The 24,408-nt window shown below is 42.9% G+C and overlaps 1 protein-coding gene across 3 annotated transcripts in view; it reads right to left on the bottom strand.

Annotated features, from left to right (window-relative positions):
• Myo81f (unconventional myosin 81F) overlaps window positions 1-24,161 on the bottom strand; it is a 38,396-nt gene extending 14,235 nt beyond the window's left edge. For all 3 annotated transcript variants that reach the window (XM_076781271.1, XM_076781272.1, XM_076781273.1), the window contains exons 1-3: window positions 23,876-24,161; window positions 17,023-17,129; window positions 8,154-8,216 (exon numbers count right to left, since the gene is read on the bottom strand). In XM_076781271.1, the coding sequence (XP_076637386.1) occupies window positions 8,154-8,216; window positions 17,023-17,129; window positions 23,876-23,900 (195 nt within the window). In that variant the 5' untranslated portion in view covers window positions 23,901-24,161. The remainder of the gene's footprint in view (window positions 1-8,153; window positions 8,217-17,022; window positions 17,130-23,875) is intronic.
• Window positions 24,162-24,408: the final 247 nt, after the last annotated feature.

Here is a 24,408-nt window from a genome sequence, read left to right as displayed (position 1 = left end):
AGGGGGTCATTTGCAATACAAAAGCAACGCGAAAATTCTGAATCTAAAAAAATGCTGGATAACTTAAACATTTATACGTATTAATATATAGATTGCACGAACGACACATCTAGTCCTATTAACACATCATTCCTGTATAATTTTAACCTCTTGTGGGACGAATTGCTTCGTACAAACTGAATTAAAATTTATAATAATTTATTACTTGACGTAGTCTGTCTATGCTACATAATTGGGAAATTTATATACGAATATTTACACAATTATAGCCATACGAAGGCTGAACCTTAGTACTAGTATCCCTGAAGAGGTTATGTCAGAATGTTCGACGAATAGAAATAAAAATAATATGACTAGAATGGACACTGCGTGGGAGTGCTTAAGGGGGTGAATCTAGCAACAAGTCGAGAAATAATGAACGTTTCTAAACGTCTGGAACGTATCGCAGAGGTTAAATTTTGGACGCGAAAGGAACGAAACGAATTCATACGGATGTGCGTAAGCACCTTCTGTATGCGTACCCTCCTTTTTCCTTTCGCTTGTGTGCAAATAGAGACAGTTGGATAGCTCTGCAAATGTTGGCTTCGGAAAAAATTAGCTGAGATTAAAATTGCGTAATTCTTAAGGAACTGCGAGACGTGCCATTCGTAATCTTTATGTTTTATTTCTCATACACTCTCATAGTTTCAAGATAACCTCTCTGCTTGGGAATTGTTCTTTCCCAGAGAAAAGAAATACGACAGATGGACGAGTCCAGTCACGTACAAATGCTCTGACCATATACTATCCCCTTTTTAGATATGACTTTCCTTATTTGGGATGCATATTGCGTCTGAAAATACGCCATCTATTATTCAGTAGGTTACCGAGTGACTATCAGAAAAACGAAAACACATTAGAAACCATTAGGAGACGTAAATATTGCTTATGTAACCGTGGCCTGTTCATTTTGAACAAGCCAGACCGTCTCCATTTCCCATTTCTCCATTATTAACGCGTTGACCGTCATGGTGGTCACCGGTGACCGGCGATCTACATCGTGTTTGTTTAACTTAAACCTTTACTGAACTTTAATATTTATAAGATTGTAAATAGCTTAACTTTGTGATTTCTCTGTAAAATAATATAAAACTAACGATATTAATGCTGTGACCTAACCTATAATACGAGTAAAGTTTTATCTATCTCTGAACCGAACTGGAAATAGCTTGAGGGTGTCTTCCGAAGACCAAACGCAAAGGACCCTTATCGACTATTTTCGAAGGGAAATTATCTTCGGGCGTGTTTGTGCAGGAGATAAACTTAACCGGTGTCTGAAATTCTTGAGAAAATAAACGACGCTGATAAAAATAGGGCAATGCAACGAATTCCAGGTGGTCGTCGTAGGGAAATTCCGGTTCGAAGGATACATCCGGTACACGTTAACGGATAGAGTTGACCCTCTTCTTCGGTGATTGTTTTGCTTTTTAGGGACATCGGTTTTTAACGCCATACGTTACAGAAGCAATGTTTGAACAGCTCTCGCGACGCTATCTAACGTTTATTGCGAAATCGGCCGTTTGGAAAGCGCAGCTGCCGTTGAAAATTAAATCCGTGAAATACGAGCGTCATCCGTCAGTTTTCGACGTTACACGAACATCCTTCGATCCCGCGAGTGGAATAAAAATGAAACGAAAACTGTCCGGACGTGGTATCGTAAAAATATACGTAAAAATATAAATTTTCGTTCTGTCGAATAATGCAACAGAAATTGTCGGTGTACCCTTTTGTCGTCGGTAATGTACCGGGTGACCCGAAATACAAATATATTACAAGTTATCGTCAAAAGAGACGTATTCAAAGCATCGAAAGCAACTGAATCACAATCAGAATCTGCTATTAGTCCAGCACGTGTTTTCTTAAATTTTTTTAGGTTATACCGCTGTTCGCGGCGAAGAGGAAAAATGGCGGCGCGAAAGAGAGCCGTTTTATAGCGGCGCGGAGGGCTTTACGAATGTTTTGATTCGAGAATAACGTAACCCGCGTGTCCCCGTTTATTTCTACAGCTGTGACTGCGAAATCAGCGCACAGTTCGTCGACTAGAGGCCACGACTCGTCGGGACACCGACTAGGGTCGTACTTACGACCCCTCTTTTTCGGTGTCGTTGGCCGACGAATGCGCAAAGGTGAACAGAAACGGTGCTGAAACGAGGTTGCGCCATACAAGGGTGGAAAACGGGATAATTTTTCACGGTTCGTTCCTCTACTGGGTCGGGTGCCGTTGATTAAGGGCGACGATGAACTTGGAGCGACCGTAATCGATCGACGATCGCGATCGTTAACTCTTGTACCCCCCTCCTCGTCTTCCTCTAGACTTATTGGGAGAAATATGGACGATTCGAAATTTCAATTATAGAATGAAATACTCAGCGTCGATTTTACTAGTCATAATCTGCATAATGCGAATACAGTGTCTGACTCATTGAAGTCGTCGTGACGCAAATGGCACAGGTTCGATGTTCATTTTTCCCTTTCATTCGAAAATGTACCACTTTGCTGTTGCAATAGGATGAATACCTTTGGCTATAGCTGCCGTGATGCACAGTTCGTTCGATGATTACTCGATTTCAATGGCGGAAGTTGGTGTACACGTAACCCACGGTACGAGTGCAATTTTAATTACCTATTTCCACTTGAATTCGTCAGATTGACGAATACGTTTTTTTTTTAGATTGAAAAGTAGTATTTATAATTTCTGTAACTTCGAGTATGGAGACCGAATCGAGAGATCGCGTAAATCTAGCGATAGAAACGCGCGAAGAGGATCGCGTAAAGCCTCGAAAAGAAAATGACGCGGTATCAGGTTGGACCGATGGATCGCTGATGACGGACGCAGCTGGTCCAGTTACCTGGATGATCGTCCGTGACGAAGCTCGCGCGGATGATTGCCTCGAAACACTCGGATCGATCGTCGACGGGTACACCCGCTGGGCGGAGAGAGCAGAAACAGCACGCAAAGACGTCCGATACGGAATGAACAACGCCGCGATAAAAATGTTCCCGACTCATCGGTTTGCGACGCATACTGACTGGAGGATATCGAGACGCTCCAGTTCCTCCTCTTCAACGTAGACACGCCCGATAAACGACAGCTTCTTCCTTTGACCGGAACACGATGCTGTTTTTACGCAGCCTTTAATGACTAGCACGTTCCACAGAATACGGGGAAGATACATTCTCTAACTTTTAAATTGTTTGATAAAAAAAAATGCTAAAATATACTTCGATCCATTATCCTCGTAAAGAAAAATCATTTTTGGCGAATTATTAAGGGGTTAAGGACTCGTTGTAGGTTCGAAGCGTCGGTCACCGGTGACCATCATACGTTCAATCGAAAGAACTCGTTATTGGTCGGTGGAGAAACAGTGAAATGATGGAATTTAAGGAGTTTATCGAACGAATGTCGTCTGGGAGATGGTTAAAACGGTTCGACGTAGGAATCTCTGTCCTCCCCGGATAACTGAAACGCCAGACACGAGGTTCTGTCCAGTTATCCAGGTGACACTGTACACGTCAATGCCTCCCGACGTTGAATTACAAATCATCAAAGTGGAACGGCGAAGTTGTCCCCGGTGTGTGTCTGTTGTCTGTCGTTATCCATGATTCCGGGCGTTTCTCCTATTTCGCAGCCATCACCGGAAATTACGATGGTCCTAGAATCGCGCCAGATCCATCGTCGACGATTAATCAGTGAGCGACACCCTTCACGCGGGGAACCGATATTCGATTACCACGAAATTATCCTTACATGCTGCGATCGGGACGAGACTGGTAACTGTTTCCGAACTCTCGGAGTTGAGGTAACGATCACCACCTGGGATTACGATTTCAGCCCATAGGCGCAGCCTTCTACCATCGATCCGACAAATTTTATTCCCGAACCAACGAAAATTTTAAACTTGTTTCGTTAAACGGTTCGCTAGACAGTTTTAAAATTAAATAGAAAGCGAATTAAAGTGTGCAATATTTTCTGGGACACCCTAATAGATAGACTCTAACAGTTACGTAATTGTTACAGGACGTTCGTGTACCGTTGCGACGCAATTAGGTGAAAATTCGTACCGTGACGGTGGAACATGACGAACCTTGGAGAAACACGCGTTGTACGAACTCTGTTCATGAAACTGTAAATCTACATAGCCCTATTATGCGACGAATTTAAACTGTAAAGTTCCCTCGAGTAACAGGGAATATTATTTATCGCGCGAATGTAGTTTTTTCAATAAATTTGGGTGTCTCGATCAAGAAATTTCAAATCACGTTTGAATAAAGTTGTGATGGGAAGTACCAATTACCTGACAATGCCTGTAACTGGCACTTTGCTCTACCAGTATTATTCATAATTCTAGTAGAATCTTTGTCCCAATGGCGAACGCATTGCTCGAGATTGGTTGTGCGTTCGCGCTTCACCGTGTCACGGCCGTCGTAAGTTTATAATACTACTCTGCTCTACCCGGGTATCAAAGTGAAACTATCGTACAGGGTGACGCGCTTCAAAGAGAATGCCCGAGTGTCTCCGGGTTGCTTTTGAAGATTCGAAAAACTGGTCAAGGCTAACGATACACGCTCGAAACGTACGAGCGGCGTTGAAATTATTTTTTACTTTCGTAGAGATCCCTCCTTTTACGTCAGAGAACACCTTTCAAGCTATCTAAATTAAAAAAAATATTTTTACAAAGATAATACCACCTCTGACTAGGTTTAATTTAAAGTAGAGTTATTTACAATTTTACAATCAGGGTTCTTCCATTAGAAACGATACTGTAACAAGTTTAAAGTGCCGGTCACCGGTGACCACAATGTTCGCCACCATTTTGTTAGTGATAAATAACCAATAACACCAATGGATATTCCAACTATTCGTTTCTAGTTTCTAGAATCATCTGATAAAATATGGTGGCTCGAGAAACGGTTCGAATAGTTGTACTGATTTTTCTAGGTACAGGAATAGTTATGGAAGTCCAGACAGTCGATAGGTTCGGACTGTTAGGGGAGAGCTACAGTCTGTCCCAGTTTCTAGAATCACCTAATAGAAATTGGTGGCTCTAGAAACAGTTGAAATAGCTGTTTATGACTGTTCTAAGCATTAGAATAGTTATGGAAAGTCCAGGTACCCGAACATCGTTGGACGATAAGAGAAAAGGACGAAGCTCCGAAGGCTCCAGGGCAACCACGACGAGTCTCCGAATCCGATGTGCGCTCCAGCCCGATCAATAACACGGGGCGTGCACCACGCCGAGCCACCCTTTTCCTTCTTGCCAGCCAGGGGTCCTCGTTTTGGTACCCCTGCTGACCTTCGAAATCACCGATCGTTCCACTCGACGATGTTACAATTTTTTTTAAATATTTTTACTGCGTTTATTTCACTTCCTCCTTTCGACCTCCTATCGCGCTCTACCGAAAGCCACCTACGAATAAGATTAACTTCGATCCTCTGTCGCAAGACGCGCCAACGCCCTGAGCCGAGTTCTTCGAGCGATATTTCATGCGAAAGAAGTTACAAATTTGTATCGTATTTAAAAAAAAAAAAAAAATCATACGAATATTACTTTAAACTAGACTTTGTTAAAGTGTATTTAACAGTACGAATTAAAAACGAGGTTCCCAGATACGAGAACGTGTATTGTACCGGTGTAAAAATAATTCAAGAAAAAATTCTAAATTATTCATTTAGAATATCTAGCGCGGAAGTTTTCCAATGAAAGTATTCGAACGGTCTTAGCTTAGGGCCATTAGGCGAATACTTTGCGGAGCACTTGGCGGAACTATCGGCCGAATATTCGGAACCATTACGAATATTACCGACGTTAAGGGTCTCTTTCAACTTTTTCATAAATACCAGGCTCGTTTAGCGGTTAAACGAGTATTCCGTGCGTGCATATAAAGTCAAAGGAACACGATTACATCAAAGGACACGGGGGAATCGCGTCAAAGCAATTTCTAATCCTGTTCAGAATTATCGGACCGATATTCAGAAAGCACCAGGTCGTAATGGCTGATCCATCGAACAAATACAACATCGAAACATATTAACGTAGACACTGTACCATTTAGAGGTTAAGTAGAACTAAGAGTAGACGCCATTTTATGGATGTTTTCGATAACTCTGATGCGGATATAAAATTAAAAAGACCTCGACGTCTGTGAAGGGCAAATGGTAACGCGTGTAACCACCCTTCTAATACGCTTGAATGGCTAATTTTGTCCAAAAGTTAAATGGTTACTTTCGATCGCGTCCCGTCAGATGGATAAAGCAGAATGAGACTTTGTCTGGACGAAAAGGGTTGAGACTCTGACTCCCCTCCCGCCGTGGAACGAATTCTATCGTGACGCGTTCTTTTTCCCATTCTTTAATTCGATTTAATCCGACGACGCGGTCCCGTTCACCCCTTTTTGTTTCTTACCGCTCGCACGTTGCTCTCGAGGAGACCAAAGGGGTCCACGTACGCGGACCTGGAGGATCGTTTTACTGCCAGGCTGTCGGCGACCCGTATATTTACGTTCCAAGTGGCTGCCACTCGATCCCGAAATAAGTCCCTCGCGATGGCTGCACCCTAATCCACGGCACCCCGACGTATGCGCGAGTTAACGCGATGGTTTTAAGTGTTCCCGATCGGCAGATACGGTCTCGCGCGTGCAACCGAAAATAGAAATACAGGATACAGTGGTATCTATCACCGAGCCAGTTCACATTAGCCTGCCCTTACGTTTCAACGAGCGATCGAGAGATATCTTATTTTCCAACGCACAGTATCGTTTTTTCAGAAGTCGTTCCCGTTCCCTTGAAAATAATCTGCTCGTCTCCTCAGCTGCATTTGCAGATGTGCGACGAGCCCGTCAAAACAAACGCGCAGGAGAAGAACGAAATTCGCTCAAGGCTTTGGCGACGTCGATTGTAATACAATACGTCGGAGAAAGAGACAGTCGATGTTTTTCTCAGAAAATTCGCTCGAAACTTGGACTGTAATACGAAACTTCGAAGAAGAAGACAGACAATGTTCTTTCTCGCTTTGATGCGTTGGACCGTTTAGGTTAGGGTCACACGAGGGTCGAAATGGACATGCATTTTCTTGTCTTGCAATTGAGAACAACCAAGAGACAGACAAGATCGGCGTTCCTATGTCTGGTTGGTTGTTTTCAAGGACAAGGAAAAACATAAAAACGCACGTCAGCACGTTTTAGCTGGACAAAACTCGCAACGATCTTATTCTCCATCGTTGTTTCTTGGAATACTTTAAATAGAAAGTACTTTAATATAATTTAAAAAAGAAAGTCTTGCACGTTGGAGGTTAGTAACTCGCCTGACAAACGTGCATCGAACGTTTGAAAGGGAGAAAAAATAGATGGCGGAGCAAAAGGAATCAACCGTCCTGTCAACTCGTCGTAACCAAGTACCATGACCCAGAAAACCCTTCGAGAGTTGATCGTCGTTTCGCGATATCTTCGCGAAAGCACGTCGTGGTTTCCGTTTCCTGTGTTCGGGCCGAGGTCTAGCAATTCCAATACGATAAATGCGTCCTGTCGTACGTTTCGTCGTTCTGGGAAACCGGCTAAATAAAAGCGTACTCGCGTACATTATATTATTCTTTGGGCGTCCAAATTTTGAGAAACGAGAAACCTAAAAGTTAATGATTTTTTACAGTATACTCGAACGTAAACGAACAAATTAAAAATCGATTCGATTTCGTGCCAGGACTTTTTCAGTCACCGTTTAATTGCGGAAGCCCCCCTCCCGGCAATACTCGTGGCGAAGTTTTTAATTGTACGTGCAAAGAGGGGTCCAATTATTGTTTATCTCGAGGAGGGGATCAGCACGTGCGGCCTTCTGTGTTCCTCGAGTCGATACTTAATATTTACTATTCTTCGACGGTACTTCCGGCTTGCGTTTACCGCAGGAAGTGCGCAAGTGTGGCGCGTTTCAGGGACTCTTGGAGATACGAGTCCATTATCTAAATTCCGTTAAAAATTGCAGGACGTTTTCAATGTGCATTCCGATACTAAAATCAAAAACTTGAAAATTTTATAATACGACAAAATATTTCCTAGTTTTCCTAGCATTCACTCGCATTAAGCAATTCTATTAAAATAATAATCCGATGATTCGGTTCACTCACGTTCGTGTAGAAGTCCACTTCTTTGTAGGGGTTCACAGCCACCAGTATGGATCCCGTGTAGGTCTGCATCGAAATTCTGAGTTAAGGAAAATGGCGTGCAACGAAGTCGTTCGCCTATTAATTAGGGCAAAAGCAAGATATACAAAATGGGAAGGGTGAGAGAACGGAAGGTGTGTTTACTGTCGCTGAAAAGAACCGTACCAACGGCATTATTTCTCGTTCCTCTGGAACCACCTTGAATGATAATGCAACGTGCATTCCCGATGGGGTCGTTTTGCATACGCGTGACGTCACACGATCCGACGACGCGAAAGGGCACACGCGTGACGATATTTCTTAAATAAACGTGACATTATCAATGGATGGAATAATTTGTGACAAAATATTCCCCCCAAAAATAACATAGGATGGAAACATCACACGATGAATTATCATAGACAACAATGTACGGTAAATATACCGTAAGCACTAATCCCATCAACGCTTTCACTATGAAGCACACACGCAGTCAGACAGACAGACAGACAGGCAGACAGACAGGTAGACAGAGCTGTAATAAATCAATCAATCACTTGCGAGTGTGAAGTGAAAACTTTACTGTAGATTATCGTCGATCAAATTAACAAAGGTATTTACAATAATTACTGCGATAACATTGGTCAACGATAAATATTTATTCGTTATTCCGTCATTCTAAACGGAATGACGAAAGTACGAGACGTTTTTAACGATCCATAGCGATCTACCGACAAGTGTTTTCCAAAACTTATTTTTCCCCCTTTCTTTCTCTATTTCTCGGATCGTTATTATCGCGAGAGATCGTTCCCGGTGCTGAATTTGACGATTATAGTCCAACAGGCATCGTCGAAGAATCCCCGGGAGAAGATTGCGAGTCTCGAGGCCCTCCCTTCCATAATAACCGAACGATGACATGGTTTCGATGCTGTTTCGGGGTGGGGGTTGCCGAAATGACGTCAGACCAGGGGGTGAACCCGAGGGGATGACTCACGAGTTTGAATGCCGGCAGCGAGAAAGGGAATAACGCACCTATAACTATACCCTTCTGCAACATTTCGAACAGCAGGGTAAAAAGGGGACGCTATCGGTAAGGGGGGAGGGGAGGAATGGTTCACGCTTTGCAACAATTTGCATGGCGTTCTTTCGCGGTTTCGAGCTGGCTTCCGTCGAGAAGGTTCATTTAAAATCGTTTAAAAAATTTCTTCTTTACTTTGGAATATTCATTCGATAGTTTTATAAACTTTTGTTTCCATTTGGTGTCTCCCTTTGATTTTACAGTCTATTTTAAGGGAGGTAAAATGGTACGTGAGATCTTCCAAAGGTTAAAGGCGGTCGAAAACAAATGTTTAAAAAATTCACAAGTAAATTGAAACAGAGACGAGAGGTCTGGTCGCGCATAAAGCAAATTCTTCGAGCGTAATAAGGCAACGAAGGTTAGCGAGAGCCTCTGATAAAAGACCATCGTCGTTTCTTTCTCCGACCGAACATCCTGGGGGGGCCGAGGGGACCTTTTCATCCAACCTTTTGCAGTCTCCTTCGCGTCGCGCGCGTTACGTCTATTTTAGTCTGCGACCTTTCTGTTGGCCAGCAAATAATTTCTCTTTTATTGCGACCGTAAAGGTAGCTTTCTACCTGTCATTCGCAGGACTCGAATTACCCTCGGACAAGCAGGTTCATCGATCGTACAAGAAAGATGAAGAACGACAGTGCAAACGTATTGTCATTACACTTTATACAGGGTGATGGGACTGAAAAGGCCACCGATACGACCGCGGAATTTAATCGCGACGCTGAAGGGGACTGAAACGTCTCAAGGGTTTAGAGAGCCTCTATAAACTACTATCGATCCGAGAAGGGTTAATTTGTGGGATACAGGTGAGCAACAACCTCTGTCATTTTATATCCATTTTTGGACCATTCAAATTTCAATTTGGACTTGTTCTTTTGTCGATCTAATTTTTTTTCAAAAAAGCAAGTATCAATCACCCTTTGAATAGTCCCTTTTAAGTCCAACAATCCACGTTTCCGCGCGTCTTTCTTTCGCCCCCGCGAGAGGAAATAGGCGTCCATTTGCAGTCCGCGGGAAAAACTCCTTGCGGTCGACCGTATTTCCTACCGCGGCATTGTCGTTCGCGATATTAATCTTTCCACACTTTTGTCGTACGACCGGTTCGAGGAAAACGTTTCCGTACGTCAGAGGTGCTCGTGGAATTTCGTTCAAAGGACAAGCGTCGACGCGAGACGAAAGGGTAACTCGCGCGATTTTCGCAATTTCGCCACTCTGACCGTTGAATTCGTCGCGGCCCGGAGCGCAAAGTAAGTTCGCGGATAAATGTTAGGATGAAAGGAATATTTTCATCAAAATTTAACGCTGTGACTGTGTCACAGAGCTCAAAATCACTGCAACGAAACTCTTTGCCGGAACACCCGGGGGAAAATGGCTGTTCCGCGACCTTTGTCTTTGATCGAGAAGAGTTTACTTTTGCCTTTGATGATACTCCACCGAATGTACGAAAGCTTTCCGAACTAATGCCCGCGAATTTTCGTTTTACTTTTCTGAATGTCGACAGGGAAATTGGGTTTATCGTATTCGTGAAATTTTCATCAATTACTCGAAACTACAATCTAACGGCAGAAAAAGTAGCGGGAATACGGTGACTATGGCGCCATCTTCGTTCGCTTCGTTTGTTTTACGCGCTTGGCAACAATATGGCCGCCTGAGGCGTAGATGACCAGGTCTCTGATCGCAGGGATTTCTAATTACGTATTACTAAATGTAGACATTTCTAGGCTACGACAATATTGTATCGGTAAACTGCGTCCGCGTCATACAGTTTAATGACGGTCAGCAACCGTTCGGAGGTCAACACATGTCGCAAAGAGGGTAGTTGACCCAGAAAAGGGTAAATCTCGAGGTATCAAACGACACGGCGCAAACAGAGCATGAAATTTTCAATAAAATCCAACCCCGCGTCCTCTGGTTGACCCAAAAGGAAACTGACCGCAAAAAGAATTCTCCCGCGAAACGTCGAGATGCATTCAACCCCTTTTGCACCCTTAAATCGCTCTCCATAGGTTATTAATAACAACCGTGACGTATTTATAACCTAAAATTCTAATTCGTAATTGGTTACCATGGTTCTAACGTTTCTTTTATCGAGACATTTACCTCGTTACATAACCTAGTAGACCGACTTTTGTACTCGTGACACGTACTCGATAAAATTTCGACCCGAAACTCCCGATCGAGAGAAAGTCGCGATCGACTTCGTCTTCCTTTTCGTTGGCCTAATTCGCCCCGCGTCGACGGGTTCTGTAAACACAGGAAAGGGTTCTCGAAAGCAGCCGCATATCCGGCCCTCTGGCTCTGGTCTCCGGGCCGCCCCCACTCCGCGCGAAACGCCGCTAAAAGGTGGCCGAGCTCGTCCTCGACGAAAGCAATTGAAACCGGCTAAGAGCGCTTTGCTAGCGAGAGGTTAATGAGAGCGAGCTACCCTCTCCGCGTCCAAGTATCCGTCGCGCGAGCGTACCGAATACCGGAACATAACAGTGGGAGAGAGAAAAACGGAAAACCAATAGAACAGGACAATCGCAAATAGACACCGTCCACGAGAATCTCGTGCATGAAACATGATACGCTCGGTTCGATTTTCACCGTAGCACTCCGTTGATGAAATTTCGAAACAGAAATTAGAAATGGCGTCTAAAAATTTACGCTTTTTCGCGAACGAGATCGAACAGGATAGGAATTTTAAAAATTGGAATCGGTAGAGAAGTGAAAATAAACAACAACTTCCGCTCTACGGATAGTAATCGATGTGTGCGTGTATATTCTTTCCAAACGAATACGCATCGATGAAAGTAGACGGGTAAACGAGATAACGTTGCTGGTAGTGTAAAAGGCGAGAAAGAAGACGTTCGATCGGGTAACCAGGGTTGCAGGGTGCGAGGGGGATCCAGAGCTTCCGGTTTCGTCGATGTCGCTGGGGACAGGGTTAATCCGATATCCCGAAAGAGAACCGAGCCTTCGCAAAAAGAGCGTTGAGTAGCTCGAGTATACATATACCGTTGGATAATGGGTGGGCGGCTAAACGTACACGCTGAAAAGACTCAAAGTTGCTTACTCTTACTTTCCTTCGCACTGAATAAAATTCGGACTAAGCTAAACATCTTTAAAAGAAATTCTCAAAATGGTAACCTTTATCGGTTCGAGAATAAAAAAATGATTAATTATGGGATATATTGCGAGCTCTCTCGTACAAAGAACGCCAGATAATTTACATGAAACAAGCGGTATAAAATCACGTTGAAAAGTTGGAAGCGAGGCTCGAACAGCACTCTCCTGGCAAGCGAATTATTTTCATCGTCTCAATTATCTCCGCTTATTGGGGCCCTCGATCGACTAACGATCGATTCAATATAATAAATTCCATTTAAACGAATCTCTTCGTCTACATTACGGAAACGTTCGTGCCGAGCGATCGAATCTCGTTCAGGTACGACGGACGAGACTAATTAATGGAAATTGGCGCAGTTTCGCCACCCAACGGTTTTGTGTCGCGGTTAATTTTGTTAGGAAAATTGAAAGTTCCGAGACGAGTAAAGAGGATGCCCATCCGTGGTGTTCTAAGACTTCCATCGATGCCTATCGACACGGTGGAAACGCCTATAGCATACAAATAAGACACCCGACGACGACAAGCCGACACTGATGCTTTGTTGCACCCGCGAAAGTATGTCTTCTTAACGTTTAAGGGAGGAAAGCTCGCTTTCCGATTGCATTTTTCTAAAACCTTTCAAGAAAATCTCATTAAAATGATGAAATTCGAAATATTAACGAAGATGTAACATTTTCTGTCGAACGTGTCACAGCTGTATCCAATCGTTCTTTAACCCTCAGCTGGTAACAGACATCGCTCAATACGATTCGCTATTTCTTCCTTTTTCCCTAAATACTAATACTATACGTTGGTATTATTCCAGTTTTACCAATCTCTGATCATCCCCACCGTAGCACATGGCATGCGTTTCTTTTGTTATCCATTTTTTAATTTGTTATCAAACACACGGTAGCCAGCATGCTTGAATAATAATTTCCCCTTTCTTTTATGAGTCCTATATCGCAGACTATACATATACTTCAAAATTCCCTCACGTTCGCAGCCAGTCGCGACGAGAACAAAGCGTCCATTGCCGCGCGACTCCAGCCGACTTGGACCAGAAATTTAAATATATTGGCTTGGACAAAAAGCCTCGTCTCGTTTTTTTTATCAAAAGAAACTCGAATGAATACCAAACAATCAAATACGACCATATTCCTTTTTCTTTCCAAGTACGCGATAAATGTCAACTGTTAGGTTGTGTACGCGTGTATAGAATTAAAACGTAATCGGGTCGTTTTCAACGAACAAGAATCACACGTTCGAGCCAGAAATATTTAAACGGGTATACCCAGGATCACGCGTGAAAGTCGTTAAGAATCTCAGCGAACCAGGGGGAATAAAAAAAAAAAAAGGTTCGGCGACAGTGCCCCTCGGAGGGCGAGCAGAAACGTTTTTTACGTAAACGCAAGATCTCTCGGATTACGTCATCGAGCAAGAAACCATGTTTCCGTGCTTCGAGCGATAGCAACACGTGCCGATGCTCCGTGCTCGCTCAACCGCGACGCGAAAAATCGATATTATTTCGCCCCATAACCTCCAATCTCGTCCATTACCAGCGCAGGCCAATCTACATTAGTACGAATAAAATGTTCACCGGTTAAAGACAACGGGGAATATTAATTTACCCGACGGATATATACTTTGTTCACGGTCGTCGATGCTTCCAACTCGGGGAAGCAGCTATCTCACGATCGGAAGCGTTCGCAAAGGCGAACGACTCCTCACTGTGCAGCTATTTAATCAACCAACGATCTATCGACCCAAGCCCCTTTAGGCGGGGTGCAGCGTGCAGTTTTATTGGCCCGATTGTTAACACACGATTCCGCCGTTAATACTGTTGGGGCACTGTTATTTCTGTCGAAACCGGGAAAGTAAAATTCCCGACGGTATTTGCGCGTTCAGATTCAGTGGCGTAACCAAATAAATGTTTACACGTATCACTGCCACGTTCGTGCAACGAAGAAGTTAACCTACATATTTGAAAAGACCTGATACTCACTGCACGAAACAGAGGTTAATGCGTCCAATATCGTTTGAAATTTGTAAATCGACCGTAGAATACGTTTTATTCTGCTTTAGGGACGACTGAATACGCGATTTCATGCGTTTACTGTAATCGATCGGTGATAATGTTTCCGGTAGAGTTCAAACATTCCAATTACATTTAAATTTGAACGTAGAAGCTTCGTCACGCTGCCATGTTCAATCGCGTCAATTTCATATCGACTGTACGTGCTCAACCATAGACACTGTTTACTCTACCATATCGACCGAATAATAGATTTAATTAACACGTTCGCCGCTATGGAAATCGAATATCTAACCTCACAATCTTACGAACAGATTCTTAATAATTTGTCTAGGGAATGTTCGCAATTATTTATTCAAAACGTAGAATCGAATCAAGAAGATGATGAAATTGTTACAGTAAACGTGGCGATCGTGGCGATCGTGGCGACGGGATGTTGGAACGTGGTCCATTTGCCACGATGTTCCTTGTGGGCGACTTTATGCGTCGTCCCACACGCAACGACGGAGATCGTGGCGCACGAGGAAGTGTCCACTAACGAGCGCACCGACGACGACCTAAATCGCCAAGGCAAACGCATCACGCGTTTGAATTCCGGTGTTTGGACCAAGAGACCGAACAGATGAGAGGCAAAAAACTTCATTCTCGATTATAGGCGGAGGCTGGCTTAACTCATTAGCGAGCGTCATCCACGATGTTCGAGGATGAACTTATTCCTACTCGAGAATTAATCGCACGTGTTTCCCCGTCCAGTTCCGAATCGCGATGAAATTCCGACAAACTGAGCGACCGAGCAATTTACTTTCCGTCTGTTCGACGTCGCGAGGCACTTTCGAACGGAATATTTATGCACTTATTAAACGGTCACTAGCCGACTATTTTACATAATTTAGTACTTCTGAATAAAGGTGTATCCCAATATGCGAGACCTAGTTCAGCGGTGGATCGAGGGCACAAACCAATTAAACAAGTTCACATACACGTCTGCTCTATATGACCTTGTTCTCAAGTTATAGCTACCTTTTTTATACTTTGGTAATTCTTAATGGAAAACTAGGCTAGTAGAACCGATTCCACTGATCTACTTCTATGCGATGCTCCACGTCTAAAAAGGTTACGAAAAAATGTACGAACCTAACCTTAAAAATAAAAACGAAAAAAACCTTGGTACGTAATAGGTTAAGAATACCCTATCGTTGGTACTAACATTTCTACAGATTTATTCGTAACTTGAACACAGTTCTTTCAGACATTATTTCGAACATAACCTCGTCTAGCTGACGAGAAAATTCTTAGAGGAGACGTTTCTCGATAATTCTCTTTGCCGTCCGAGTATGAACTATGAATTGACCGGCGACTATTTTCCGGTCTATTCTCGGATAATTTAATTAAGAAACCAATCCAATTAAGGGGCACAATTTCGACAAAAGAAGCGGCACGAAGTCATTGACGCGAGTTTAGCCGATATTTGAGCCCCGAGGCGGACCGATATCTCCTCGGATTATTACATAGTATACTCGTGGATGATCATTCGACCGTCTTGGAGGCGCTATCTGCGTATCTGTGAATCGGACGCGCCGCAAGGGGGCCAGGGGGATTAAAGCTCGACAAGAAACGACAGTGGGTCGTCGGTGTCGGTCGTTGGGTCGGCAAACCTGTGTAGATGAATGGGTCTGGCCCTGGGGTGGTTCACCAGCTGACTGGGGTTGTCGTCATGGCAACGAACGAACCAACCCGGGAGCAACGCCCCACCCCTACAAAATTCATACGTATAGTTCCTTTTCACCCCTTTCTGCCCTTTTTCTCTTTCTGTTGGTCTCGTCCTATCTTGCTCAACTGCTTCCACCTACTTCCTCTTTCCCACTCCATTACACTCGGATTCTCTACTTTTAATTCTCTCCTCTGTTTCGCTCTCTTTTCGAACGTAGTTAGGCGATGTGCATTCAACTCTCTTCTTCGCCAGGTTTTAAGCAACCGGATGGCGCAGAGAGGTGTCGAAAATGATTTCTAAGCCCCCGCTGTATTCTAATCAGAGCTGGGCCAAATTTACAGAGATTTCTTGGCATATTTTATTCGAATAAAAGATTTCGAAGGATTCAAGACAATAGGGTCAATATTCCTAACCTCAAATACGATACAAGCTTGAATCTTTCTCGTGCTTCGTTGTAAGTCTAAAATCGAGGAGTGTAAGCTCGAGCAAGTAATTCCCAAGAACGAACTCTCAACTCCGAGGCATAATAACGACGAATGACGAAACGGACGGAAGTCCGTTCGCCACTTTTTGCGAAACTCTTACTCTCGCAGAACAAGACGGTTCACATATACTCGAGCGTGCTCGTTAGTCCACAAGTTACACGCTAACAACTTTGAGATCCTACTCGACTCGATGACTGTTTTGTTTAGCGGACGGGTTCACGAAAATTCGTTAAACAAAACAAATGAAATCTCTCGCGAAGTTCTTAGACGGAAGTCAAAGCGAACCTTGGACTCACTCTATAAAACAGAAACGTATCTGTTCTATATTCGTCGTCTAACGAGCTTCCGTTTCCGAGCGATCTTATTAAACAACGTCGATACAATGTAAATTTTTCAAGACACTTACCGATTACTTATACGAGGTACTTTAATTTTTTATATATTTTGTATAATCAAAGGATACGTATATCTGGTCCCTGCCGTATCGGACTTGGAGATTCCGATTGATTCCAGTCTCGTCGATGTCGCTGATCACCGTCATGTCCGGGACACCGAACTCGGGGCTCGAGCCTGAAACAGAGTGCACACGAATGGTTAATCTTATGAAAAATTCAGAATAAAGATTACTTAACCTATTTTTCCACTTTAAGCAAGTGGAAACTGGTAACGCTTTTATTCTCTTTTCTACCTATAGAAAAGCAAGCCCGCCAAAAATTCTTAGTCTATAGTCGGAGGATTGATCGCGTTCGGTTGGCAGGAATGCGATATGGAAACCTGGTAAATTCTCTGGCCACCTGTTGTTCGCGCAGACAATACTGTACGTGGCGATTCCTTGTCACTTCGAGTGGTCAATTTCGAACACAATCGAGGCGTTAATAGGAAGTCGAGGGAGGGGACGTGGCGCTAAAATATTGCATCAGGGACGATGATTCGAGCCTCTCCCTTCTTTTCCTTCGAACGACACAAGCTATCCGAACGTGGCAAAAAATTGTCCACCTTAATCAACTATCGATCGTCGCGAAGACCACAAGAGCAATGTTACGATAAAAGAGTAGCAGATGATACGAATATTAAATCGTTAAAATAATACGGCATTCTAGTATTATGCAGTAAGAAAATGTTGTAATAACGGAAGTCAACGAATACACAACTGTACTTCGAAGCAACTTACTACAACCTAAATTAAAAATTTACAGCGAGGGTAAATCGCGTAAAGATTTACCACGGATATGGGAGATTTAATGGAAATCGGTGACGCAAAGTTTTAATATCCGTACGATAGGCGCGATTTTGCGTGAACAAAGTGTGGGACTTGTACATACGGGTCGCACCTACCCCAAACACGCCGTGCGCTCTGATATAACGCTTCTTGCGGTTTGCCTTTTTCTGCCAGTTCATTAAGCACACGCCTTTGTATCGCCGACGTTCGCGACTTTTTCTTTTTCGTCCCGTTGCGGTTTTTTACGCCAAGGGGAGAAGAAAGGCGAAAAAAGCCAAACATCAGAGAAGGTGGGGTCGCGCGTCGAATTTAAACTTACAACCTGATGTATTCCCACCACTTTCGACGAACGCGATGCATACCACCGGAATTGCATTCTTACCGTCAACCGGCGTCTCTATTTATTACGGTTACGGGTGACTCTTTTCTTATTCCGCGACAAAATTACTGCGTACATATACAGTTATAAAAACAAATGAGACTGTCTATATTGTATTTTTAACGTACAACATTGTACGATGTATATTTTATGAAATTTCTTAATTTCGTTTAAAAATGTCAGTACCTATTCCAATTTCGAGGGTATGTCTAATGACCAAAAATGATTGTAATTGACCCCTATAACTGAATATAATTTTTCCAGAATGATTTGAAATTTTTTAATAACTGTTTAACGAAGCCTCAGTCAAGAAATTGATATTCTTGATTTTCGTCTTATTTTAGCCTCTAGAATCTCCCATTAAAATATTTCCCCGGTGGTGGCCGAACACCCTGTATACAATGTATCAAGTTACACTCGACACGCTCGATGTCGAAGCCGCTTCTTGACTTGTAAGAATCGATGGGGATAACTCTGGTCACTTATGTGGGCACTACTGTATCGCATAAATAAAGTTATATCGCGCAGGAATTATTGTAAGATCTTAGAATGTGATCCAGATATTAAATTTCGCGATAGTTAACGAGGCGGGGCTGCACGGAGTCACGTGACACACGACCTTGGAGAAATAGGAACCATGGCAGCTGACGTGCAGGTGCAGTGTGCTCGCAGGTGCTGATGCTGCACCTGCGTTCCACGAGCACGTGGTTCATCGCAATGATTGAAGCTGACGCGATAAGGAGATTGAATAAAATTTTTTTTTCGGCACTTTATTACCATCTGCGACTAGCGTAACAATTGGGATCAAGATTGAAAAACGACCGAAAGATTTCACGCGTGTAAGACATTCTGTCGCAGCCAGGAGAGAATTAAACGGGGAAGCGTGGTGCAAATCTGCACAGGTTACGAGAGTACGTGTTTCGAGTTTGAAAATATCGTTTTCTCGCGAACACGTTCCCGTAATCCGCTACATTCACTCGGTTTCCGAGATTAAGCCGCGATCACAAGAAACGAGCGCGCGACACGACCCTCGTGCGAACTCTAGAATCATTACGGGCGACTTGTATTAAATTTCCATAGCTCGAGTAACGCGATGTTTGTGTCTCGCCTCTTCCATGAAACGTGCCATCTGTCCTCCTCGAGCTTCCTATTTTCTCTGTCGTTCTTTAGAATTCGCGTTTCCTTATCTCCGGCCTCGAATCTCCATCCGTTTCCCGAGTCGACGAAGGTCCTGACCAGAGCATTGAAACAAGAATGCATTCAAACAAGAATTCACTACCACGCGACCATTAATTTCACGCAATATTGTTAGTCGTTCGCGTCAATATATTCAACGAACCGAAATGAGAAGAAAAAAATTTCTATATGAACGTGTATACGCAGAGACATAACCTCGTATAATTATTAACGAACGTAAATGTATTTGGGGTAACAAACGAAACACGAACGCCACACTATTATTTTATTTGTAAATGATCTGATCATTTAAATAAAATGTGCCAGGCCTACTGCGTAAAAGAAAGGTTAGTTGTTAAAAATACAACGAGCGAACAATAGAAACTCTTTCGACGAAATCGTATTCGCGGCCATTTTGCGAGCCTGTTTACAATGTGTACGTAAAAACACGAAAGGGAACGGTAATAATATCTCGACGAACAAAAGTGTTCTCGTCAGAGAGGCCCGTACAATGTTATTACCAAAGGTATAAAAGTAGTTTTAACGAGCTCTCGCGAAACAAGTCTACCCTTTCATATTCAATTACAGAAACTGTCGAACTCGTTCGGTAATTGCTACTTCCTCCGCCACGTATTTACGTTCACTAGGCGCAACTTGCTCAATTCTCTACCCCTTCTGTCTTTTTCTTATTCTTCTTTACCGGCTTTTCTTTTCGCGTTGCGCCACCTTCGAAAGAGAATTTACGCCGCCGATCGAGGTCGCGGCTTTCGTGCAACGATCCGCTAACCAACGACAGTGGCAGCCCCAAAGAGTTCTCAGGGAGGTCGATGACACGGTAACAACGGGAGGAAATAATTAACTCGGTGCATTATCATACGCAGAACACCGACGCATTAACCTGCCCGAAAAACGTACGCGTATAACCGCTAGAAACGATACGCAACCGAACTTTTCTAGACCTGCGGTATGAAAGCGGTATGAAAGTTAAGACCATTGTCAGGTCCACACCTTCTCGAATTTTTTTCTCGAAAATGCGTAGGATTTCGGGGGTATGTCTAATGACCAAAAATGACTGAAATTGACCCCCGCAACCGAAAATAATTTTTCCAGAACGATTTGAATTTTTTTTTTTCGTCGAAAAATTTAGACACCTTTCTGAATTTTTTTCTCGAAAATGCGAAGGATTTCGGGGGTATGTCTAATGACCAAAAATGACTGAAATTGACCCCCGCAACCGAAAATAATTTTTCCAGAATGATTTGAAATTTGTTAATTTAATTTTTTAATAACTTTTTAACGAAGTCTCAGCCAAGGAAATAATATTCTTGATTTTCGTTTTATTTTGGCCTCTAGAGTCTCCCATTAAAATTTTTCCCAGGGGTGGCCGAACACCCTGTATTAAAGTTAAAAACTGTTACGAAGAACCTGAATAATGAAGAAATATTTAATGTCGTCGTATAGTATTGTAACAATTCGCTGTACACTGCGTATGTCTACTGACAGCACTGATCTATCCTAACCAATAGACGTTTATTAAACTATTTAGTGAGTTGCAGTTGAGGCACGACCGCGGGAATACTGTGTGAAACGAACCGTACAATTTGGCGAATTACGAAATATCTGTTTGTACATATTTTTATGTAATAAATATGTAACCTACTGTTTACTTTCGATAATGATTAACACGATTTTCCATTACATATTCCGACAAGAATATATTCGTGTAGGCGTTCGTGAAAACGAAGAATCTCAACGTCAGTTGAAACGTTCGAAAGTATATTGACAGATAGGTCGTGTTTCAACAATGTCCTTCGAGAGGGCAGTGCATCGCGTCTCGAAAGAGACACGAAAGGAATGTATTAGGTCATCCCGCAAGTTCATGCCTTTCGTCCTTTTGTTACATTGCGGAAGATAAGATGCGTAACTTAATAGACGAAGAACTAAATTTATTGGGTCAGGAAATATGTCTAATATTTTTAAGATATCAATATCAATAATTATAAAGTTGGAGAAAAATGAGGCTGGTAATACAGATTTCACACTAGCTTATATTCCACACACTACTATTAAAAGAAAGCCATTACGATATCCCTAGTTACGTAACATTTTTACGTTCTCCGGTAAAATACGGTTTTTGACGTCTATATCCGGTGAATCATTCGACGGTCACGAAATTCCGGGGAAACCTGCCTACCAGGATTCTGTAGTGACTCACGGGCTCGAGACGTCCACGATATTCGTGCGTCTGCTGAAGAAATGTTTCTTCGGAGGGACGATTTAGGTCAACGTAAAAAACAACGCGAAACAAATTTCGAGACACTCGATATCTACGTTTTATATACGAGTCGATATTAGAAACGATCGAGAAATACGTCAGACGATATCGCATTCATCTAGCGAAAAGCATCTTTATATTTGATCGATCGCGTGGTATGGTATCGCCTCGAGGCACGCGTCAGGTTGAATTCCCGGAAATGTGTCCAGTATTACGATGACGCGAGGAATTATATCCTTATCTGATTTCAATTCGATCAAGGGCGCATTACGAAAAAAGTAAAACGATTTTTTACATCACTCTTCGTAACCTTTTCGTCGCAAGTGAAAAATATCTATGTATGAAATTCTTTAAACGAGAGAATAAAGTTAAATTAATAAAATTATTGACAACGAAAATATACAATTTTCTAAACGTATAGAACATATGTACTAACATGGTGTTAATTTCACTTGTACTCGAGTCACTGGACGCATTGTACCCCCGATCGGAAATTGTATATGTATGTATACCGAGAGCGTGCGTTTGTACCGTAAGTGGTTTTATCATTCGAGACGTGATAACATGACTGCGTTAGTGTACACATACATACAATGTACACATCAGACTGCTTATGAATGCTGATTGTGTATATACCAGCGGCCAGATTGTATTGCCTGCAGGACAGAGAACTGGATCGCGTGTCACAAAAAAAAGGGGTTTTTTTGTGTATGTGGAACGTTTTACGCGTTCAAAGTATTTACAAAAACAAACACGCCGTCGAGACCTGCAGTCTCTTTGTCTACAGCGTATATTAAGAAAATGGACGAACACTTTAATCTTTAAAATGATCCCAGGAAAATTATTGTACGACTTCTTTTCACGAAGTTAGAATAGCGGTAACATTGCCCTGATACTTACGACCGGTAGTATATGCACATGAACATTCGGTCTTTATCGACCAGCACGATAAAAGAATTGAAAAGAAACGATATGGAAGATGGAAATCCCTGGACGTATCACTGCACTGCGGATATACATATATAGAGGAAGGAAGGGTTGCTGGATTCAGAACGGAAGAATGATCGTGTATCGCAGAACGCCTCTCGTTAATCGAGCTTCAAAATATTACTAATGACATTTACACCTACTGTGCATGGCTAACTAGCATTAACGGTGGCCCGTAATTACGTCGAAGATTATCGCGTGCTCAGGAGCCACCAGATGTCGCGAATGCAAATTAAAGGGGCTATGGAACACGGACAAATCGGTTGACACGATACGAAAATTGGGAAATTAACGTTTAGCTTAATTTTTCGTACAAACATCTTTTCAAGAAAAAAAAAAACTGTTCTGTAATATTACACATTGATGTGCTATCCCTTCTGAAGCTAACTGAATAGACGATGCATTTATGGTGAAGTATATTCAACGTTAAATACGAAGTTCAATGCGAAGTGTACTTCGTTCAAGTAGTCCTGAGAGTGGACGTTTACGACCGGGTAGAAAAAGAACTATGGCAAGCTACGTCGCGCAACACGTCCAAGAATTCAACCCATTTTTTTTTTTCTTCGTCCCCATGACTTCGTGTAGAAAAACACGCGTGCTCGAAAGGGCACGCGAGAGCAAGATTACACCTACTGTCGATCGATGGGAGACATCGAACGAGTGGTTTAAAAGCCACCACGAACTTGACATCGGCCTCACGCAAGCTCTGGCTTATCCCCTGGAACAATCGGTCAATGCTACTCCACCCTGACTGACGAGGTTTACTTAAAAAACGTGATCAAAATATAAATTGTCTTTCGGTCTTGCGCATAGTCGTTGTGTACTTCGCAATAGCCGAATTTTGTATCGTAGCTTTTATTCGTTGGAGAAATTACTGGTATTTACCTATATAAATCGATTGAATTTTTTTATGGTATTTCGTCGAAAATATCGATCAGTAGCAGCGAACGAATATGATTATTTCGTACGCTGATACACGAACCAAATACATCGTAAACCGCAAGGATAATAATCATAGGGCGACTCAACTCTCACCCCTGCTAGTTCTACTGTTATTCCAATTATTATTATTATTACGTCGAGTTGCACCACCCGTCGTACAACGCCGGGTGCAACCGTAGTCGTTACGTGCACGTTTCTTACTGCCTTTTTTTCTCGTTGGTGTACGCAATAATAATTCTACGCGTATTACGAAGATTCGTTGTGTACGGGAAAGCTCGGACAACCTGGTATATACGTGGAAAGTTAAGCGTCAGCTTCGAGAACGGTTAGAAACTTACCCTGTGTGAAGTGCTTAGCAACCATGATGTGCGTGGCTCACGGCTCAGAACATTATTCTCCACCCCCTCGAACGAGGCTGCTGTAGGGTAACGATATATCCGGCCAGGGAAACCTTCACCTTTCACGCACGCGGTTACGAGCGTCAACAAACTGTACTCGCCGTCAAAATCACATGTTCGCGAACTGTCTGCCGTTTGTTCATGTACCGGGATGTACATGCAATAAACGTACTGTGTGCGATTTAAGACGCGACTCAGAGGCACGAGGGACAACGCACATGCACGACAGTTGCCACCCGACTGATGCTCCACAGCAGCTTCGCTTTTCAAACGAACTAACCCTGACTGGTCGCGCCACCATACCGCCGGTAACTTCATCTCTCGCTCTGTTTTAACGATCCCAACGGCCGCTCTGCTTTATTAACTTTACCATACGTCCAATCAATCAGTTTGCGAGAACCGAAGAGGCAGCACTTTTTAATCTTGGAATTGTTAATATTGCATCGGTTCTACAACTGTTATTTTTTAATACA

The sequence above is a fragment of the Colletes latitarsis genome, chromosome 14, assembly GCF_051014445.1.
Source record: "Colletes latitarsis isolate SP2378_abdomen chromosome 14, iyColLati1, whole genome shotgun sequence".
In the NCBI taxonomy this organism is placed as follows: Eukaryota; Metazoa; Arthropoda; class Insecta; order Hymenoptera; family Colletidae; genus Colletes; species Colletes latitarsis.
Note: the sequence above shows the minus strand (reverse complement) of the source record. Positions and strands in the feature narration are given on the sequence as shown.